The sequence below is a fragment of the Hyposmocoma kahamanoa genome, unplaced genomic scaffold (genome assembly GCF_003589595.1).
Source record: "Hyposmocoma kahamanoa isolate Upper Pololo Valley unplaced genomic scaffold, ASM358959v1 63, whole genome shotgun sequence".
Classification (NCBI taxonomy): Eukaryota; Metazoa; Arthropoda; class Insecta; order Lepidoptera; family Cosmopterigidae; genus Hyposmocoma; species Hyposmocoma kahamanoa.
The window spans coordinates 6215724-6233373 of record NW_020653851.1 but is presented as its reverse complement, the minus strand read 5'-3'; the positions used below and the strand labels follow the sequence as shown (position 1 = coordinate 6233373).

At 37.2% G+C, this 17650-nt stretch overlaps 1 protein-coding gene across 2 annotated transcripts in view; it reads left to right on the top strand.

The window, feature by feature from the left end:
• The window catches only part of LOC113230427 (insulin receptor-like), a 112839-nt gene that overhangs the window by 56621 nt on the left and 38568 nt on the right, over positions 1-17650 (top strand). For both annotated transcript variants that reach the window (XM_026464358.1, XM_026464359.1), the window contains exons 3-5: positions 7139-7313; positions 9700-9811; positions 10995-11132. In XM_026464358.1, coding sequence (XP_026320143.1) covers positions 7139-7313; positions 9700-9811; positions 10995-11132 — 425 coding nt within the window. The remainder of the gene's footprint in view (positions 1-7138; positions 7314-9699; positions 9812-10994; positions 11133-17650) is intronic.

Genomic DNA, 17650 nt, shown 5'->3' with positions numbered 1-17650 from the left:
TACCTTTACGTATTTTATCTAGCTAGAGCAACATAATTTGATGATGTAAGTAAAAAAATACCTAAATGACCAAAACTTTAATTTCGTTATCCTGTACGCTATCTGTGTCACGTAACACGCTATCATAGTTTCACAAATATTTTCAATAATGTAAGTAGATATGTCTATTTCGTTACGATTTTGTTACTTTAGCATGTAATCATGCTTATACATTTGTCTGAATGACAAATAACTAACAAGTTATTGCACATTCAGACATCGTTTGTTGGGGACGCCCATCACTAATTCTTGAAGAGTAGTATAATAACATTCCATACTCTATAAATACTCGTTGGGCTGGCAAGGTGAGGCTAGGGCGACGGCGGCGGGGCGCGGAGGTGGCGGGAGGGGTTATGCAGCGAGTTCATTTGCATCGCAATGCAACGTTGTGACGTGCACTCGGTGCACTCTACTGCACCTCTCCCCGCTCTCCTTTTTCGCCTCCCCGCCTTCGCTTGTTTACTCGTTTTCCTATCTCTGGCGTCTACTAACTACCTAAAGGTTCCCGCCAACCCGTCTAATTGTTAGCTGCCTGCTATTATTGAATTAATTACATTAATTTAGAATTGTTTAAATTTGAATACCTACATATATTAGTAATCGATACTAGCAATCTTTCGCATAAACAGTTCGGAATTTGCCAAATCGTTATTTATTTTGAGCTCAATTTTCATAAAGGAAGGTGGTTCGCCTTTGATTAACCAACATGGTAATAATGACTGCCTGGACAAACCATCTTTTATGTCAAAAATATCGGATAACAAACATTCATTGCGATCGTGTTGGCTACACGTCAAACGTCCGAACTTTCTGTTGAAATCTTCTACGACCGAGCTTCGATTGTGCATTTTTTTCTCAATATCCACTCTTTACTATTCTTATACAGGGCTTTCCTTTGAATTGTCATCGTCATTTTAATACGTATAATGCTAATAGCTAATAGCGATGTCTCAATTTACTTGCAATATCATACGGTAATTTCTACCAAAAAAAAAAACAAAAACTATATTAGATCTATATCAAAGTCAAAGATGATTTATTCCATAGGTAAAATAAATTTACACTTGAAAACGTCACATTTAAGGTACTGCTCGTTCACTACGCTGACCTCCCTGAGAAGAACGAGCAAGAAACTCTAGGGATTGCTCTTTTCAAATAAACTTAAATGCTATGGAATACATTTTGAATCAAATTTGTGTGGATTCTGGAGCCATGTCGTCTTTCCATACATCTTTATCTAACACGTAGTCTTCAATTTTGTAATATGCTTTTTCGATCAAAATATTTTTAATGTACTTTTTAAACTTAGGAAATGATAAACTTAATATATGCTCCGGAATCTTATTGTAAAAACGTATACAGTTCCCCATAAAAGAGTTGTTTACCTTGGTTAAACGAAATCGTGGTACCATGAGTTTGGACTTAGCTCTAAGGTTAATATTATGGATATCTTCTTTCTATTGAAATTATGTATATTTTTACGGGCATATAAAATATTTGAGTAAATGTACTGTGATGCCACAGTCATGATACCAGTCTCCTTAAACTTTTCTCTGAGAGATACCCGAGAGCCTAGACGGTACACAGAACGAATCGCTCGTTTTTGCAATACAAATATGGTTTGAATATCTGCCGCTTTACCCCACATGAGAATCCCGTAGGACATTATACTATGGAAGTAACTAAAGTAAACTAGTCTAGCAGTACTAACATCGGTAAGCTCACGTATTCTGCGGACTGCGTATGCAGCGGAGCTTAATCTGCTGGCCATTATACGCTACAATCAATGTCATTATACGCTACAATTGTTCGGTACTACATAACTAGTGAAAGTAGGCCTTTGAGGCGCCTCACGGTAATAATATCCACTCAAACAGAAGTTTCATTGATGAACACCCTTTAAAATATAAAATATTTCTAAATTCGAGCTGAAAAAATAGTTCTATAGAGTAAAAATATGACCTCTATTTGGGGAATAGGTAGATCCGCCCACACGCTTTGTTTACGCACCGCGCGGCCGCCATCTTGATTCCTCCCGCGCTTTTCTCTTGCACATGCGCATTGCAGCCAATCCTTGCCACGTGTTGTTATGAAAACGTGGTATCTTATAACCTCAAAACAAAATTGGTGCTAAATCGCCCGTTAGTTAATATGTGTGTTAAAGGTCTTCAAATACATATAAAGGCATTGTCTTTACCTTTTGATGTTTACTTTTTATCAATTAATTGAATTATTAATAAAATTATGGCCAACATTCTATGATACGCCATTAAATCAAATATGAAATGCTGCCTGTGATCAACCATATTACTATGCCACGCTGCTGTGCCACGCATACAAATAATAAGAAATGCGCAGTTTGTCGCTTACACGCACAATATCGACCTTGCATCTCGATTTATGTTCTATGATTTATGCTCTCTGTTGCGTTATGTCCAGTGTGTAATCACAAATTGCTACTCATTTAGGATATTGTGCCATAAATGTCACGTCATTGACATAGCCGTGTAAACCAAGGACTGGTGCAAAAAAAATTGCACTTAAAGGTGCCACGAATGGGTGCGATGCAGGTACTATAATGAAATATCTTAAAATTCTATCAGCAAAAATGATTAAAATGTTTCAAACCCAAGATAGTAGTAATTTCCTCAAATCATCATATTGTGCTGTTTCCTCGTATAAACGACGGTAGCATTATGTGATTATAGGAAATCGGTTGCTCGGATATAATATCCGGGTGGGCTCATTTTACCCGTGGGCCCGTCAGATTATGTAGTACTACGCAGGGAGCCGGATCTATTACGCAGTACCGCGACCTTGCATCTTGTTTCACTTCCCTATTGTGCCGTGATCCTTGTTTATGACTTTTATGAGCTGTAAGAACGAAAGACACGAGGTAATTCTGTCGTGTATTTCTTAAACCAGATCATAACATTACTTAACTGTCTTATTTATATGTATTATTGGTGTTTCAATAGAGTTACGACTCTTGTCTTGTTTTACTCATACTGTTAATCATAGCTTTCTAAAACATTGTTTATGTTATTGCAATATTCTAAACGATCAAGAGCGGCAAAGCCGTACCGACAATCGGATAGTGAAAGTACCTACATATAATTATTATAAGCATAAACGGAGTGAAGCGAACATTTTGAACAAAGATTATCTGTGGTTACATGTCACAGTATGTCTTCTTCTTATTATTATCCCGACATTTCTGAACGGTTACACGCTTTGTGGTCACTAGTAGATTTGAATCAGTTTTCTCTGTGAGATATGGAACATTGTTTTCTTGTCCAGTAATCCGAGCTCGTTAATGTATGCCTATATCATTTTGCGACACGGCGTTATTAACCAAATGACGGCTGCCGGTTATTGAAACTGGAACCCGGCCCCTATGATGTTGTATCGACATATCGCTCTGACGCTTTCACCGGAGTGTGATTGATATCGTATCGCCCCCGCTCACTCGACTTCGTTATTTTCATACTCTAATCCACCGTAATCCGAAACAATTGAGATATACTTAATCTGAAAGTGAAGTGCTAAATGCAGAATGCTGACGAGTTACGTTCGAATATCTCTAGCTCTAAATGTAATAGGATTTGTTCGAGCGCTACAAGCTTCGATTTATCTTGCAGCTAAGTATGACTTAGCTTATGATGGACTAATAAAAAATATTATCAAACTTTTACTCATTCATCGACTCACGTGTAATTTAGTGCCTAATCAATCAAAAAAGTAAATGGTTTTGGAGTTCGATTTAAATTCGTTGACCTACTTTAAGATTATTTACATTGGACGAATATCTGTGCATTGAAACTGAACTGACTGTAATAACTTTATGTTTTAAACGGGTTCTTTGTACTAGATTTCTGCAGTTCCCATGATTTTGGCGTTATTTCGTTGTAACAACCTGGAGAAGGCGTGCGCGTGCTTCCGTCAACAACTTATAGTCTTTGTGTTAGTCACGCAATTTACGCGTTTCGCCGCATCATGCACAGTTTTGTTAATATACCTACAGTGTGCAAAATACGAAGTTGCGACTCCTCCAAATTCAGCCGTGATGGTTCTTAAGTATTATAAAATAGCACACATAAGGGTTTTAATCTTTAGGCCAAGACAACAAAAACATTCAAAAGTTTTTAAAGGTATTTGTTATTCATGCTTTAAAATATTATAAAATAAAATTAATGTTTTGAAAATAATTATATTATACAAAAAAAATATACAAAGTCTCTGGAAGGAAGAGGTCTCTAAGATAAGTATTAGCATAGCAGTATTATAATTTTTATATTACATACTTATTAGGGAAATTTTTGTCACTGCAAACTGACAGTCTACTAACAATTTCGCGACGTGACATCACGCACTTTTCTTAGGTTGAAGTAACACTGCAATATTTTCTTCAAGCCATTTATTTACTACATAATCTCAGTACAGAGTACTAAAATAACCGACTTCAAAAATTCGTGGAATTACATATAATTATCAAGTTTTATTGAAATCGGTTACCGGAAAGTGCGCAAACCCGGATTCAACCCCTAGTTCGCCACTATACGGGACTTGACACAGGAGATAATAAAAATCGGTTCTCACTACTCAAAGTATATTGAGAGAAAAACGCCTTGAATTGGAGCAAATAAAATAAAATAGCAAAATCAACCATTAAAATAAAATTCAGGCGCTATTTATAAAAATGAATCTTCATGCGTGAACAGCCACCCTTAGAGGTGGATGATTTTCTTCAAAATGAAATGGGACCACTATGGAGGTACCCTCTTTCCAACAAAAAAAGAGTCATGAAAATCGGTTCTGAAATACCGGAGTTATCGCGTAATATACATACAAAAAAAACATACAGTCGAATTGAGAACCTCCTCCCTTTTTTGAAGTCGGTTAAAAATGGAAAATTTATGGCTAATACTTTACCATTTCATTCAAGATTGCGTTCGATTAAAAAAGGGCACTTTTGGATTTGACCTTCGACAAGTTTGCGAGAGATCTATGAACATTTGAATTTTTTGGATTTTTTCATGGCTGTTTAAAATCTATAATCGTTGACGGGGTAAAAGCCATTCTACGAACAAATAACTTTGACAGAAAGTCGTGATTTTTTTAATAATTTCAAGTGACGGAATGAACAAGTTTTCTCAAAATATGACTCCAATTATTCAAATAAATAACGAGAAATACGTTTAACTTTATTGGAGAAGGGTTTGTTTCTAAATTTACGTACCTTCAATACCTCAAGTTTTGTAAAGGTTACAACCAAAAAGTGTAACATCGGTTTTACCTCAACATTGTATCGAACTGTTCTATATTTGTTGTTGATTAGGAAATATATTATTTATTCATTCTCCTATGCTTCGTTTAAATAACACATTTTGACATTACAATGGTCATTGTTTGAACATGGTAGTTTTGCAATCTTTTTAGGATTTCTTATATTATCGCAGGGAAACCAATTTACATTCTGTTTATTTAGAGCTGATCAGAACTATAAAATATCCTAAAATAATGCGTATGTGCCAAAGAAAACAATAAATTTATTTATAATAAACAACCCAATAACAAATACATATATGTATACTTAATCAAGTACAAATAAAACTATTTGATTGTATGGTATGACGCGTACAGATGTAAATAATTTATTACAAACAATAATAGTTCTTTACGATAAATAATTAGTACATTTGGTTCTTAGTATATTGTTTTCAAATTTTATTATCATTATACGCTTGTACAAACACGAATATCATAATATACAAAGTTCATTATATTTGATTCGACGACCTCGGTGGCCCAACTGTGAGCGCTGGATACAGAGGCCCCGGTTCAATTCCCGGTAGAACCAATTTGGGAAATGAACTTTTCTAATCTAGCTCTTGTCTAGGTGTTCAGGATGCCCTGAAATGAAATTGAACTGTAATGAAACTTACAGGCACATGGAACTTGTCGACTTATGTCTCAGGTCCAGGTGGTCGAGTGGCAGTGCCTCTCAAATCCTTGCGATTTAAAGCTCTGAGTGGCACTGCACGTGCTGTGGACAAGCGTGTCATTTACCACCACGACATGTTCGTCTCGTTACTTGGTGGCATAAAAAAACTCGATTGTTCAGTCTTGTACTCATAGGGCATTCCCTAGTTTGCGACTTAGTAATTGGAGTGGTTGGTTCTAGCATATCGTTATTATTAACTACGTACTCACTAAAGTACTTTAACAAAATAAACTGTAGGTACCTGACCTATTTATCCCCTATCCAGTTTCCACCTACAGAATCTGAAAAAGTATAGTCGTCAATCTAGCGTTTAATATTGTTAGCCCACGTGGTTTATAGAATACTTTATTATACAAGATGAGCTCTGTTCCCGCTTAACTTGATCAAGTCAAGTGGTAGGCGTGAAGCGGTGGTAGGTGGTAGACTAACACGTAATAAACACCCTCGCTCCATGTGGTCGCCGCAGAATTGCTCTGTGGGAGGCTATTAGTCCTAAATAATCTACTTGTTCGCGAAAACAATAACAAATTAATCACTTCTAATGAAGTATTGTTACCGTAAGCGAATTACGTGATAATAGCACAGAAACTTGTACAAATTGAATGTTTAACGATACGAGAAAATGGTTTCTTTTTTAACATTTTACTTTTTCCAATTGTCGTCTTACTGTGACAACTAAAAATGTACAGTGTTACGCTTCATTATTATCAAGCAAGTTTGTTGAATAAAGCAATGTTTATCTTATGAAACCATTTCACTTTGCATCAATCCCAAAAAAAATACACAAAAAAAGCACAACACTCTTTTACTACATTAACACGTCACGTGTTCTAGACATGTGTTTCTAGTCCGAGAGTCCCAGGTTTTGGTAATTTTTTTACAAATTTTGGAGCAACATTTAAATAAAATGTTGGATGAAAACATAGCTTTGCTTTAAAGACACCATGTGGATCTAAGGCGCTACAATACCAAAATCGTTTGTGATTCCGTGTGTCTATAGGACGCGCGCTGGGTTAACTCACGTTATCCCAATGCGGAGTCACGTCGGTCTCACTACCTATGAACATATTATAAAACTTCATCTGTTTGTTTCAGTATGCCAAAGTCTAGACATCAGAAACAATCTAGGAGAGTTCCAGAATTTACAAGGATGCCGCGTGATCGAGGGTTATCTGAACATCGTTCTCATGGAGCATGTCACGGCCAACGATTTCGCGAACCTCAGCTTTCCACTTCTGCGAGAGGTCACTGGATATATTACGATTTACAGGTAACACAATAGCCATTAAAATATTAGTAAAAGTATGCTGCGAAATTGATTGAGGACGTATGGAAAAATTTTAGGTCATAATATAATTATCATTAACTTTTATATCTTTGATGTAAGGAGTGATAATTATTTTATTATGTTTAGACTGACCTATTCCATGCGGGTTTGTAATGGAAGATATAACAACAAATAATCTATTTTCACTTTGTATAACAACATTTCATATAATTTCTAAGGTAATAATCACTCACTGTATATAATCAAGAAAAAGTATAACAACATAAGGGACAATTTCAATGTGTACAATAAACCGTCAGTATAATAAACATTAGATATAATGATTAGGTGACATAATGAACAAATGGTATAAGTACCTACTACCAGTATAATTGCCTTAAATAATATAACACAATATTTCGTTTTACGAAAAGTTGAAGCGCCCTATATTATGTTGATAAGAATTTTTTTATTTCATTAAATGCTATCGCAAAATATAATCGTTTTTTATAACTTTAGATGCTTTTTGTGTTACAAAATATATTTATAAAAACTTTAAGCAGAATATTTAATTCCATATAACAACCTTACCTAAACCCACAGGAGGAGATCGAACCAACTAGCAAATGCAAACAAATTCAGTTCTGCCACTCTTTGGCCGCTGCCGCGGCATGCTCGCTGCGCTCGCTCGTGCAGCTTTTTCATATACTAACCTAACCTAAACCCACAGTTGGAGATCGAACCAACTAGCAAATGCAAACAAATTCGGTTCTGGCCCTCGCCGACCGCTACCGCGACACGCTTGCTGCGCTCACTCGACTCGTTCAGCTTTTTTATATACTAACGTAACCTAAACCCACAGTTGGCGGTCGAACCAACTAGAAAATGCAAACAAATTCGGTTCTGGCACTCGCCGGCCGCTAGTCAATCGTCAATTATACCCAGTGACCCTTATATCAAGCAAGAATATGTCAAATATCTGTATACCATAAATTAATTAGATCTGTTGAGCGTTAAATCAACTAAAAATATGTCATTTGTTGTTATATATTACGAACCGCACCCATTCTATACCTAGCTTATTCAGGAACAATGAAATTAGACAAATACAATGTTTTTTTTTTTATTTTCACAATTAAAAAAAAAAGCAATTGTAGCCTAAGGGCGCGTTCACACTATGTCGTGACAGATTGTCGTGCAGTTTACAGTGTCGTGGCTTGTATATTTAAATGAAGTTGTTCACATATAGCACGACACGATTAACTCTCGTTCACGATTTTTTATCATTACAACGACAAACTGTCGTCACAGTGGGAGCAGCTAGAACGACAGTCGTCTGACGATAAAAAAACGTCACGATAAAAACATGACGACAGACTGTCGCAACTCCTATTGTCGTCACGATCTAGTGGGAACAGCTAGTCACGACAGTCGTTCAACGATAAAAAATCGTCCACGACAGATAGTCGTGATATGGGAACAGGCTAGACTCGACAGTCGTCCAACGACAATAAAACGTGACGACATACTGGGAACGCGCCCTATCAGTTTTAGTAGCAGTAGAGCTCCTTTTGAAAGAGTTCGTCCAGGTTAGTATTGCCATCATACCCATTTCTGCCGCCAAGCACTGATGTCAGCATTACTGTGTTCCGGGTTTGAAGGGTAAGGGTGATGGTGAAATTACAGGCACATGGGACTTGTCAACTTACGTGATGGGCACAGTGGTAGTGCCTCTCAGATCTTTGCAATTTAAAGATCAAGCGCACGACTTGTTCGTCCCGTCACTTGAAGTTATAAAAAAAAAGTTTGACCTATCACCTCGCAAGCAGAGGTCGTGGTTTCGAATCTAGGCTCGCACCTCTTGAGTTTTTCGGAATTTATGTGCGAAATTTAATTTTAAATTTACCACGAGCTTTTCGGTGAAGGAAAACATCGTGATGAAACCTGCGCGTCGAAAAGGGTTTACAACCTTCGTAAAACGGGTGAAATTCTCAACCCGCATTGGGCCAGAGTGGCGGACTATGGCCTAAACCCTCGCCTGTGAGGACACCCGTGCCTAGCAATATGACGTATACATGAGTTGATGTTGATGATGAAATTTCACAATAATGTGTACCAATTGTGAAAAAAATTTTTTCGTGTCTATTAGATATAATATAAATACACACCGTACCTTTTATTTTCTTCCTGACTTTTGGGTTTGTATAGCATGTATTTCCTTGTACAGTTTACTACAGCTTCAGCTGATAGTATGTTTTTGGGGATTGTGGTTTTGTAATTAAATTAAAATTTGATATGTAATGCAATCAACGTAATGTTCACGTATTATCGAAGATCTTCACCCATTCACATATACCACATTAAGTTTTCGCTTTTATCTACGTTTCAGAATGAGAGCCGTTCGCAACTTGGGCGACTTGTTTCCGAACCTCTCGGTTATACGTGGGATACAACTTTACAAGGACTTTTCCCTCGTCATATTCGATAATGAAGACCTTGAGGTATGTGTTCGCTTTCTTAGCGTATTCCGTCCAGCAGAAAAAAAATATATGGAAAGCAAGTAATTATCGTTCGTGACAAACAAAGGACAATATCAATAAAGTCCAACTTGGACCGACTATGAGACACGAGAAAGATAAGTTTTCAGAAATTAACGTCCTTTCACTAGCGTCACAGTACATGTATCAAAATGTACTGGAGACATAACATTAATACGAGGAATAAACATAAACTGGCTGCTCTCGACAGTCGTTTTCACAAAACCACACACAAATTTATTTAAGGGGCAATGTATAAACTTTTATAGTAAGATTCCGGTTGATATTTAGAATTTGCCATTCACGAGGTTTAAAACTACAATGAAACAAAAACTTTATATAATACCTTTAGTATTATACAACTTCTGCATACTTAGATGACAAAAATTCGTGGTAGTGCTCATTTATTTCTTACGGGTAGTGTCGATCTATGATGTTAGAAATAAATATTGTAAATGATTAATGTTTACAAAAGTTTATTTACAAAAAGCAACACATAGAGCTTTTGCCCATTCTTCTCAGGAGAATCTGCCTTACGAATGAGCAGAAGAGTTTAATCAATATCGACAGTGGAAATTTGAAATGTAGGAAGGGACATTTTGTCCTAAGGGAAATTGACCTTACGACAAAATATCTCTTATGATTTCAAATCTCCACTGCCGATATAAAGGTAATCATTTTGTCGATGTGTCGAATGTTGAAATGTCGTAAGAGACATTTTCCATTACGACAAAATGTTCCTTACGATATTTCAATTTTCCACCGTCTTATATGACGATTTCAAGTAAAATTTACTTATCTATGAAATAAAGATTATTTGCGTTTGACTATGTTATTGTATTGTATTTCTGCGGTCCGCTAACAAAAAACGCCGCTAAGTGACAAAATATTTTTTTTGAGGTATCATAAAAAAGCCATAACCCAATTTTGAATACTGAAATTGTTTAATGATATTTCAGCTATGCATCGTTAGGTTCAGTTCCAATATTTAAGTCGAACACGTTAACTAATTTTAACTGTTTTTAAAAGAGAATTTTATGCTCTATTTTTTTGCTATTTAAAATGGATATTAAACCATTTGTCACTTAGCCGCTTTTTAGTTAGTGGACGGCAGTTTTATTCAAAGTATTCCAATGATTGGATGTAGATGCTGGGCCTACGTTCGTTGACAACTATTGAACGCGGTGCGGTTCGGATACAGAACAACGACCGACTGTGCTACACCAACAGCATTGATTGGAACCGCATCATCTTGGACGGAAGCGCTCAAAACAATAAGATTGGGGTAAGGCTACATTATAGAATTGCCAAGTTGCCTGTGAAACGTTTGTGACAGACGTGTTATAAGTAAAAAGGAATCTTGACATAGATAGCTTTGTTTTGAATTTTGGCATAGTTAGCTTCAGGCACGTTATACTGAAGACTCTGGCCCTGGTTTGAATCCACTGGGATAACAAACTTCTACTTTTTGGGGTCCATCTCCTACAGGAGGTCGGCCATCATTATGGCAATTTGGGTTCGTGATGTTGCGACTGGGAACAGCTCTGTGGTGTACTCATGTTGAACCACTCTGCAAGATTTTGAAGCCATGTGGTTTTTCTACGACCACTTCTGCAGCACTCGATTTTTTCCTGTAGAATGAATTGCAGTAGAGAGTATTTATCACTCCGCATGATGTGCTCGAAGTACTGCAGCTTCCTCCTTTTTACAGTTCAGGAGCTCCAAGCCTTTGTGCATCCTCCGCAATACGTTGCAACAAACTAGTGGAGTAATTTCACAAAAAAAAATTGAATATCATGGTACAAAAACACCGTGATAAACTTCATACTTTTTCTACCTATTGTTACATTGTTTTTACAGTACTTCCGATAATATGTTGTTATAATTTTGTGGCGTGCCGATCTAATGAATGTCATAAACAAAAAACAAGTTAAATGTGTTGAAACTGAGTGATATTATTTTACCTAAACTAATCGTCAATAAAAGACAAAAGTGCAATGGGTGTTAGAAATGTTTAGGGAAACTATCCCAATTTTACGTAGGTATGTATTCCGGATTTATGATTTTTTGTTAAGTCCGTTAAGCTTCCTAGAAAAATAACGAGGCCACCAGCCTCTAAGAAAATGTTGCAATACATATAGATACATTCCACTACAAATATTCATTATTCACATTGAACAAATAAATATCGAGATATGTTGTTTATGTTTTTTGACAGCTACCTTACATTCCGCATTCACTATCAACATATTGTAGTGATAACAGATTTACAGTAAAATACTTTATTTACTACCGCGATTTTTGTATTATTCACATTTTTTTTACGATGTACAATAGGTAAGAACGTATGACTAAGAGAAAATGAGTTTCACAAAAAGCCCACTTTTGCCTGAAGTCCAACAGTTGACTCATCATACCCAGATAGAAATGCCTAAATTCTATTAGTCATGTATACTTTATAATAAAAATACACGTCCGTAAAAATATGTACTAGACGGCCGCTTATGAATAGGTAAATAAACGTAGAAATATGTTATATCTACAGTAGCTTATTATTTATATTACAAATATTTGTGTTGTCGTTCTTTCGTTTTCGTACAGATAAGAAATTTTAATTCTCATCTTATTTCTAAAACAATACATGTAACGTAAAGATTCAAAATAAAACCGCGGGTTTCTCCACGGTATTAGCTTAGAGACGGCTATACGAAGCGACTCTCGTTACGGTATTTCTCGGGGCTTCCTGGCGGAAAACGCGAGTATTGCTAGGTATTGCTCGGGCCTTCCTTAAGACAACTCGGTTCTCGCTACTAGTGTTGGGTAGGACATAAAATGAGTTTGAGGGAGTACCTCATTTGAAAAAATGAGGTGGTACAATGTCCTACTTCAAATGAGGTGATTACGGCAACGATTCAACTGACAGGGAATATTAAGCACATTTTCATAATTTGATGGTATCCATCATAGGGATAACTTAAGTATTACGATATAGTATAAATAAATGCAAATTTTATTTAGTACTATGGTAGTGTATTATCATATAATGTAAAATCAGCTAAAAAGCGCAGGACTAATCCCTGTTGCAATCCCTCAATACCGATACTATATATTTTATATACTATTAATTAATAAATTACTAGAAAATAAACAAATTCCAAATGTTTATAGCATTAAATAATAATTCTTCATGTAAATACATATCTAAGTAATATTGGTAAGGTTTCATTCCTAATAGATACTTAGTTAAAAATAAAATGTAAAATGTAATATTCATCATAGTGTAAATTATATATTTGTAAGTAGTACAAATTGTGTTCCAGTCTTTGAATCTAGTATATTCATACACTCATATTTTAACAGACTGATTAATTGTGGACCAATTTCGCAATGTTTTTAACAATTAACTGATACATCTTACTGTACATGAACGTTTACTAGCAACAACAACAAATAGTAATTATGTAAATTCTCACGTTTCGCTACGTATCTGGTACTCACAAAACAAGATTGCACATGCAGCTGTGCACCACAATAATTTTGTACACATATCAGAAAACATTACTCAGGTATTTAAACGTAATCAATACTTATAATTAAATAACACCTTTTCAAACTTTTTAAAGTAAGTAATCAAATCAAAGAGATTTTTAAAGCAATCGGTCCCAAAACATAATTTTCGAAATAACTAAACTATTGCCTGGACACTTAGAAGGATGGAAAAAAAAATTTCCTGTCTAAAATGTATTAGCTCCATGGATCCCATCGATGTTTTCGCCAATGTTACGCCAAGATAAAGGAATATACGCGTTTTTTACTCAAAATTTTACCGGCGAATTTCGATAGAATTAAAAACGCAGTGAGACTCGTGAAAGAGTTAAGGCTGAACAGGACAGTGACATTGACACTTTGTAGTTTGTGTTGTGGTACACTTCGTATCGTGCTCGTGAGCTCGTGTGATCTCAAGTCACAGTGACGAGCTATGTCTTACTCACTCCCTCGAGTTCCTCGTTGTCATATACCTCGCCTGAACACCTCAACCCTCGCGCTCTTTCATTCATTCGAATTCGAAACAGTGTGACATGAGTGATGCTGTGACACGAGGCTATGACATGAGGTGAGGTGTGAGGTGTGATGTGGGACATTTTTATGACATGAGGTGTTGTGACAAACTAACCAAGCGAGTGGTACAAACGAGTTGCCTCGTGTATGAGTAACTCAACACTGCTCGCTACACTATTGTTCGAACCTTCCTTACGAAGCGGCTCACGTTATGGCATTATTGCTGAGGCCTTTTTCAAGAAGCAGCTCTTGTTAAGGTATTACTCAAGTCTTCCTCGTATATCGTATACGGCCTCGGCACCCCAAGAGCCGGAGTGCCGCAAGGCTTTCTCCTCTCGCACCTCCTATTCTCCCTCTACATTAGCGACATACCGAAGTTCAGTCAGTAAACTTTGCCCTCTTTACCGACGTCACTGCACTCTATTACATAGGGCGCACTATAAGTTTCCGGAACTGGCCACTTACATAAATAATATTTAAAAAGTAATTACAACATTTGAAAATGGAACTCTTTGGCTGTAGAATACAGATTGTTTCATCTGACTGTCACTTGTTTTTACATAATGGCGTCATTTTAGAAATTGATTGTCTACATCACCATAGATTGAACTCGTAAACATTTTCGTAGTATGATTTTCTACGACTTTAAGTGTAATTTAACAACTCCGCGGAGCTTCCTTCGGCTTCAAAATGCTTTTGGCGATGAAGCGCCATGCAAGACGACTATTTATAGCTGGTTTGCAGAATTCAAACGCGGTCGTGTGAATCTCAGTGACGAATTTCGTGATTGTCGCCCGTCCACTGCTGTGAACAACAAAAACATCGATCCTATGCGCTGTATGATCAAAACAGACAGGCATGTGACATACCATGACATTCGGGCGTCTTTAGGCATAGGCATGAGTCAAATACAATCAATACTACACAAACATTTGGGTGTGAAAAAGCTGCGCTCTCGGTGGATCCCACACATTTTGACTGAGGCTCAAAAAACGGATCGCGTCACTTGGTGCAATGCTATGCTTACCAGATTCAACGAAAGGGCGTCAAATTTGGCGTGGGACGTAGTAACAGGTGACGAAACATGGATTTATAGTTACGATCCCAAAACAAAGCAACAATCGAGCGTATGGGTCTTTCGAGATGAGCCGAAACCAACCAAAATGGCGCGCGTGCAAAGTCCCTCTAAGCGGATGATTGCTTCTTTTTTTAATAAATCTGGACACGTGGCTACTGTTGCTTTGGAGAGTCGTTGTACCGTGAATAGTGATTGGTACACGACCATTTGTTTGCCGGAAGTTATTAACAAACTCCGTAAAAATAACCGTAAACGACGTATCATCTTGCACCACGATAATGCCAGTTCTCACACGGCCAGACAGACAAATGAATTTTTGAAGGTGAACAACGTTGACTTTATGAGCCATCCTGCGTACAGTCCCGACCTGGCACCTTGTGACTTTTATTTATTTTCAAAAATTAAGAACCAGTTACGCGGTCAATGATTTTCGTCACCTGAAGAGGTTGTCGGAAAGTATGAAAAATATATTTCAGAGATTGTCACGGAGGAGTGACATAAATGTTTTCAAAAGTGGTTCATTCGTATGAAAAAGTACATTAACGCTAACGGAGAATATATTGAGAAACAATAAATACATTTCTGACCATTTATAGTATTTTTTTCTTATTCATTCCGGAAACTTATAGTGCGCCACACGTATTTAGCGCACAGCTCCAAGTTAGTTTCTACGGCTCTCCAATCTGCCACCACACGCCTAGGCGAATGGTTTCGAAAATGAAAGATCGAAGTTAATTCCGACAAAAGCGCGGCGATATTCTCATGCGACGCAACCTGTTTGTGACTGAACAAAAGGTGAAAAACCTCGTCCCGATCTTACTCTTAAACCGCCCAATCGTTTGAGAGAGATAGGGAGCTGTCATTTAGAGCTCACGTGAAGTCTGTCCGGGATCGCACCTACTTTGTTATGAGTACTACTCCTCGTCAACGAACATAGCAAGCTCTTCCTTAGAAACAAGGCGAGATTGGACACAGCTTGCAACCGGTCAATAATGACTTACACCAACATCGTAATCGCACGGCGAAACCCGCCTACATCCACTGCCTGCAGGCTATCCAAAATAGATTTATGCGCAACACGGCGGGTGCCCCGTGATACCTGCGCAACACTAACCTCCACATAGATTTACGTCTTCCCACAATATCCCAATTCATGAAACTGGCATCGAAAACGTACTTTGACTCTGCTCCTCGCCACCCCAATCCCCGCGTGGTTGGTGGTAGCTGCTTCCAACTACGTCTCTCTCAGGGAACACTCCCACCTCACTCGTAGGTCTCGTCGACTCAGGGAAGTTGTCAACTACTCTGACCCCATTACTCTCGCCACGTTACACGTCAACCAGATCACAACACACTCACACTCCACACGGAATGACCATCCTCGCGGTGAGGAAGAAGAGCCCCCAGTCCAGCGTGTACTCGCGAAGATTTACTCCTGCAGCACGCCGTTCTGGTGGAAATCCCCAGTAAATAAAATAAATGTAAAAATAAAAAGTAAATGTTTAAACGGGTTAAGAGCATTCAGCTCGCCATCTGTCCGGTGGCGCAGTCCAGGCCATCAGCAACTAACAACAAAATATCTTTCGTAAAAAAAGGTGACAGCATAGCTCAAAATCAGATCAACTATAGTAAACAGCTAATGAAAAAAGAAACATAGACCGACATTGTTCCAGGAGAAGCTGCTTCTTCTGTTTTTATTTCGACTCTCAGCGTCTATACGTCTGAACCAACTCCATTTCAGTGAAGGTGCGATTTCAGTACCGAGTGTAGAAGCTCGTAACCTTCAAAATAGAAAAAGCATAAATTCCATTCGAGCCGCATTCGGCCGCATTGCATCCGCAATCGCGTGAAAGTAATAGTATAAAGTGCATATCCTTGTTCTTTGATACGGCACACACTCGATGCGAGACCTCAACATTTTCTCATATTATTATAACAATATGCAGATAAACTCTAACATAGACACGTTAATTAAAATTTATCTTTATTTATTTCTTTAGAATATTCCACGTACAAAACAATAAGTAGTTCAACATTTAAACTTAATAATCTCAGTACAGAGTACTAAAAAAACCGACCTCAAAAGTACGTGGAATATATATAATTACCAAGTGTTATTGAAATCGGTTACCGGAAAGTGAGCGAACACGGATTCATCCCTTAGTTCGCCACTATACGGGACTTGACACAGGAGATAACATAAATTGGTTCTCACTACTCAAAGTATATTGAGAGAGAAAAACGCCTTGAATTGGAGAATAGCAAATAGTTGACACCATTAAAATAATTGCTCCTTATAATAAAATTTAGGCGCTATTTATATAAAGGAATCTTCATGCATGAACAGCCACCATTAGAGGTGGAAGATTTTCTTCAAAATTAAATGGGACCACGATGGAGGTACTCTCTTTCCAACAAAAAAAAAACATGAAAATCGGTTCACAAATACCTGAGTTATCGCGTAACATACATACACAAAAAAAAAACATACAGTCGAATTGAGAACCTCCTCCTTTTTTTGAAGTCGGTTAAAAACTAAGCGTCTCTATAGTTAGGAAACAACACATTCTACAATGCCAATAATATAGGATAAAAATATTGTTTGCAAATTTAACGATTATAACAATTCTATGGGAATTGTTTGTATGTATAGCCACTTTATGTAA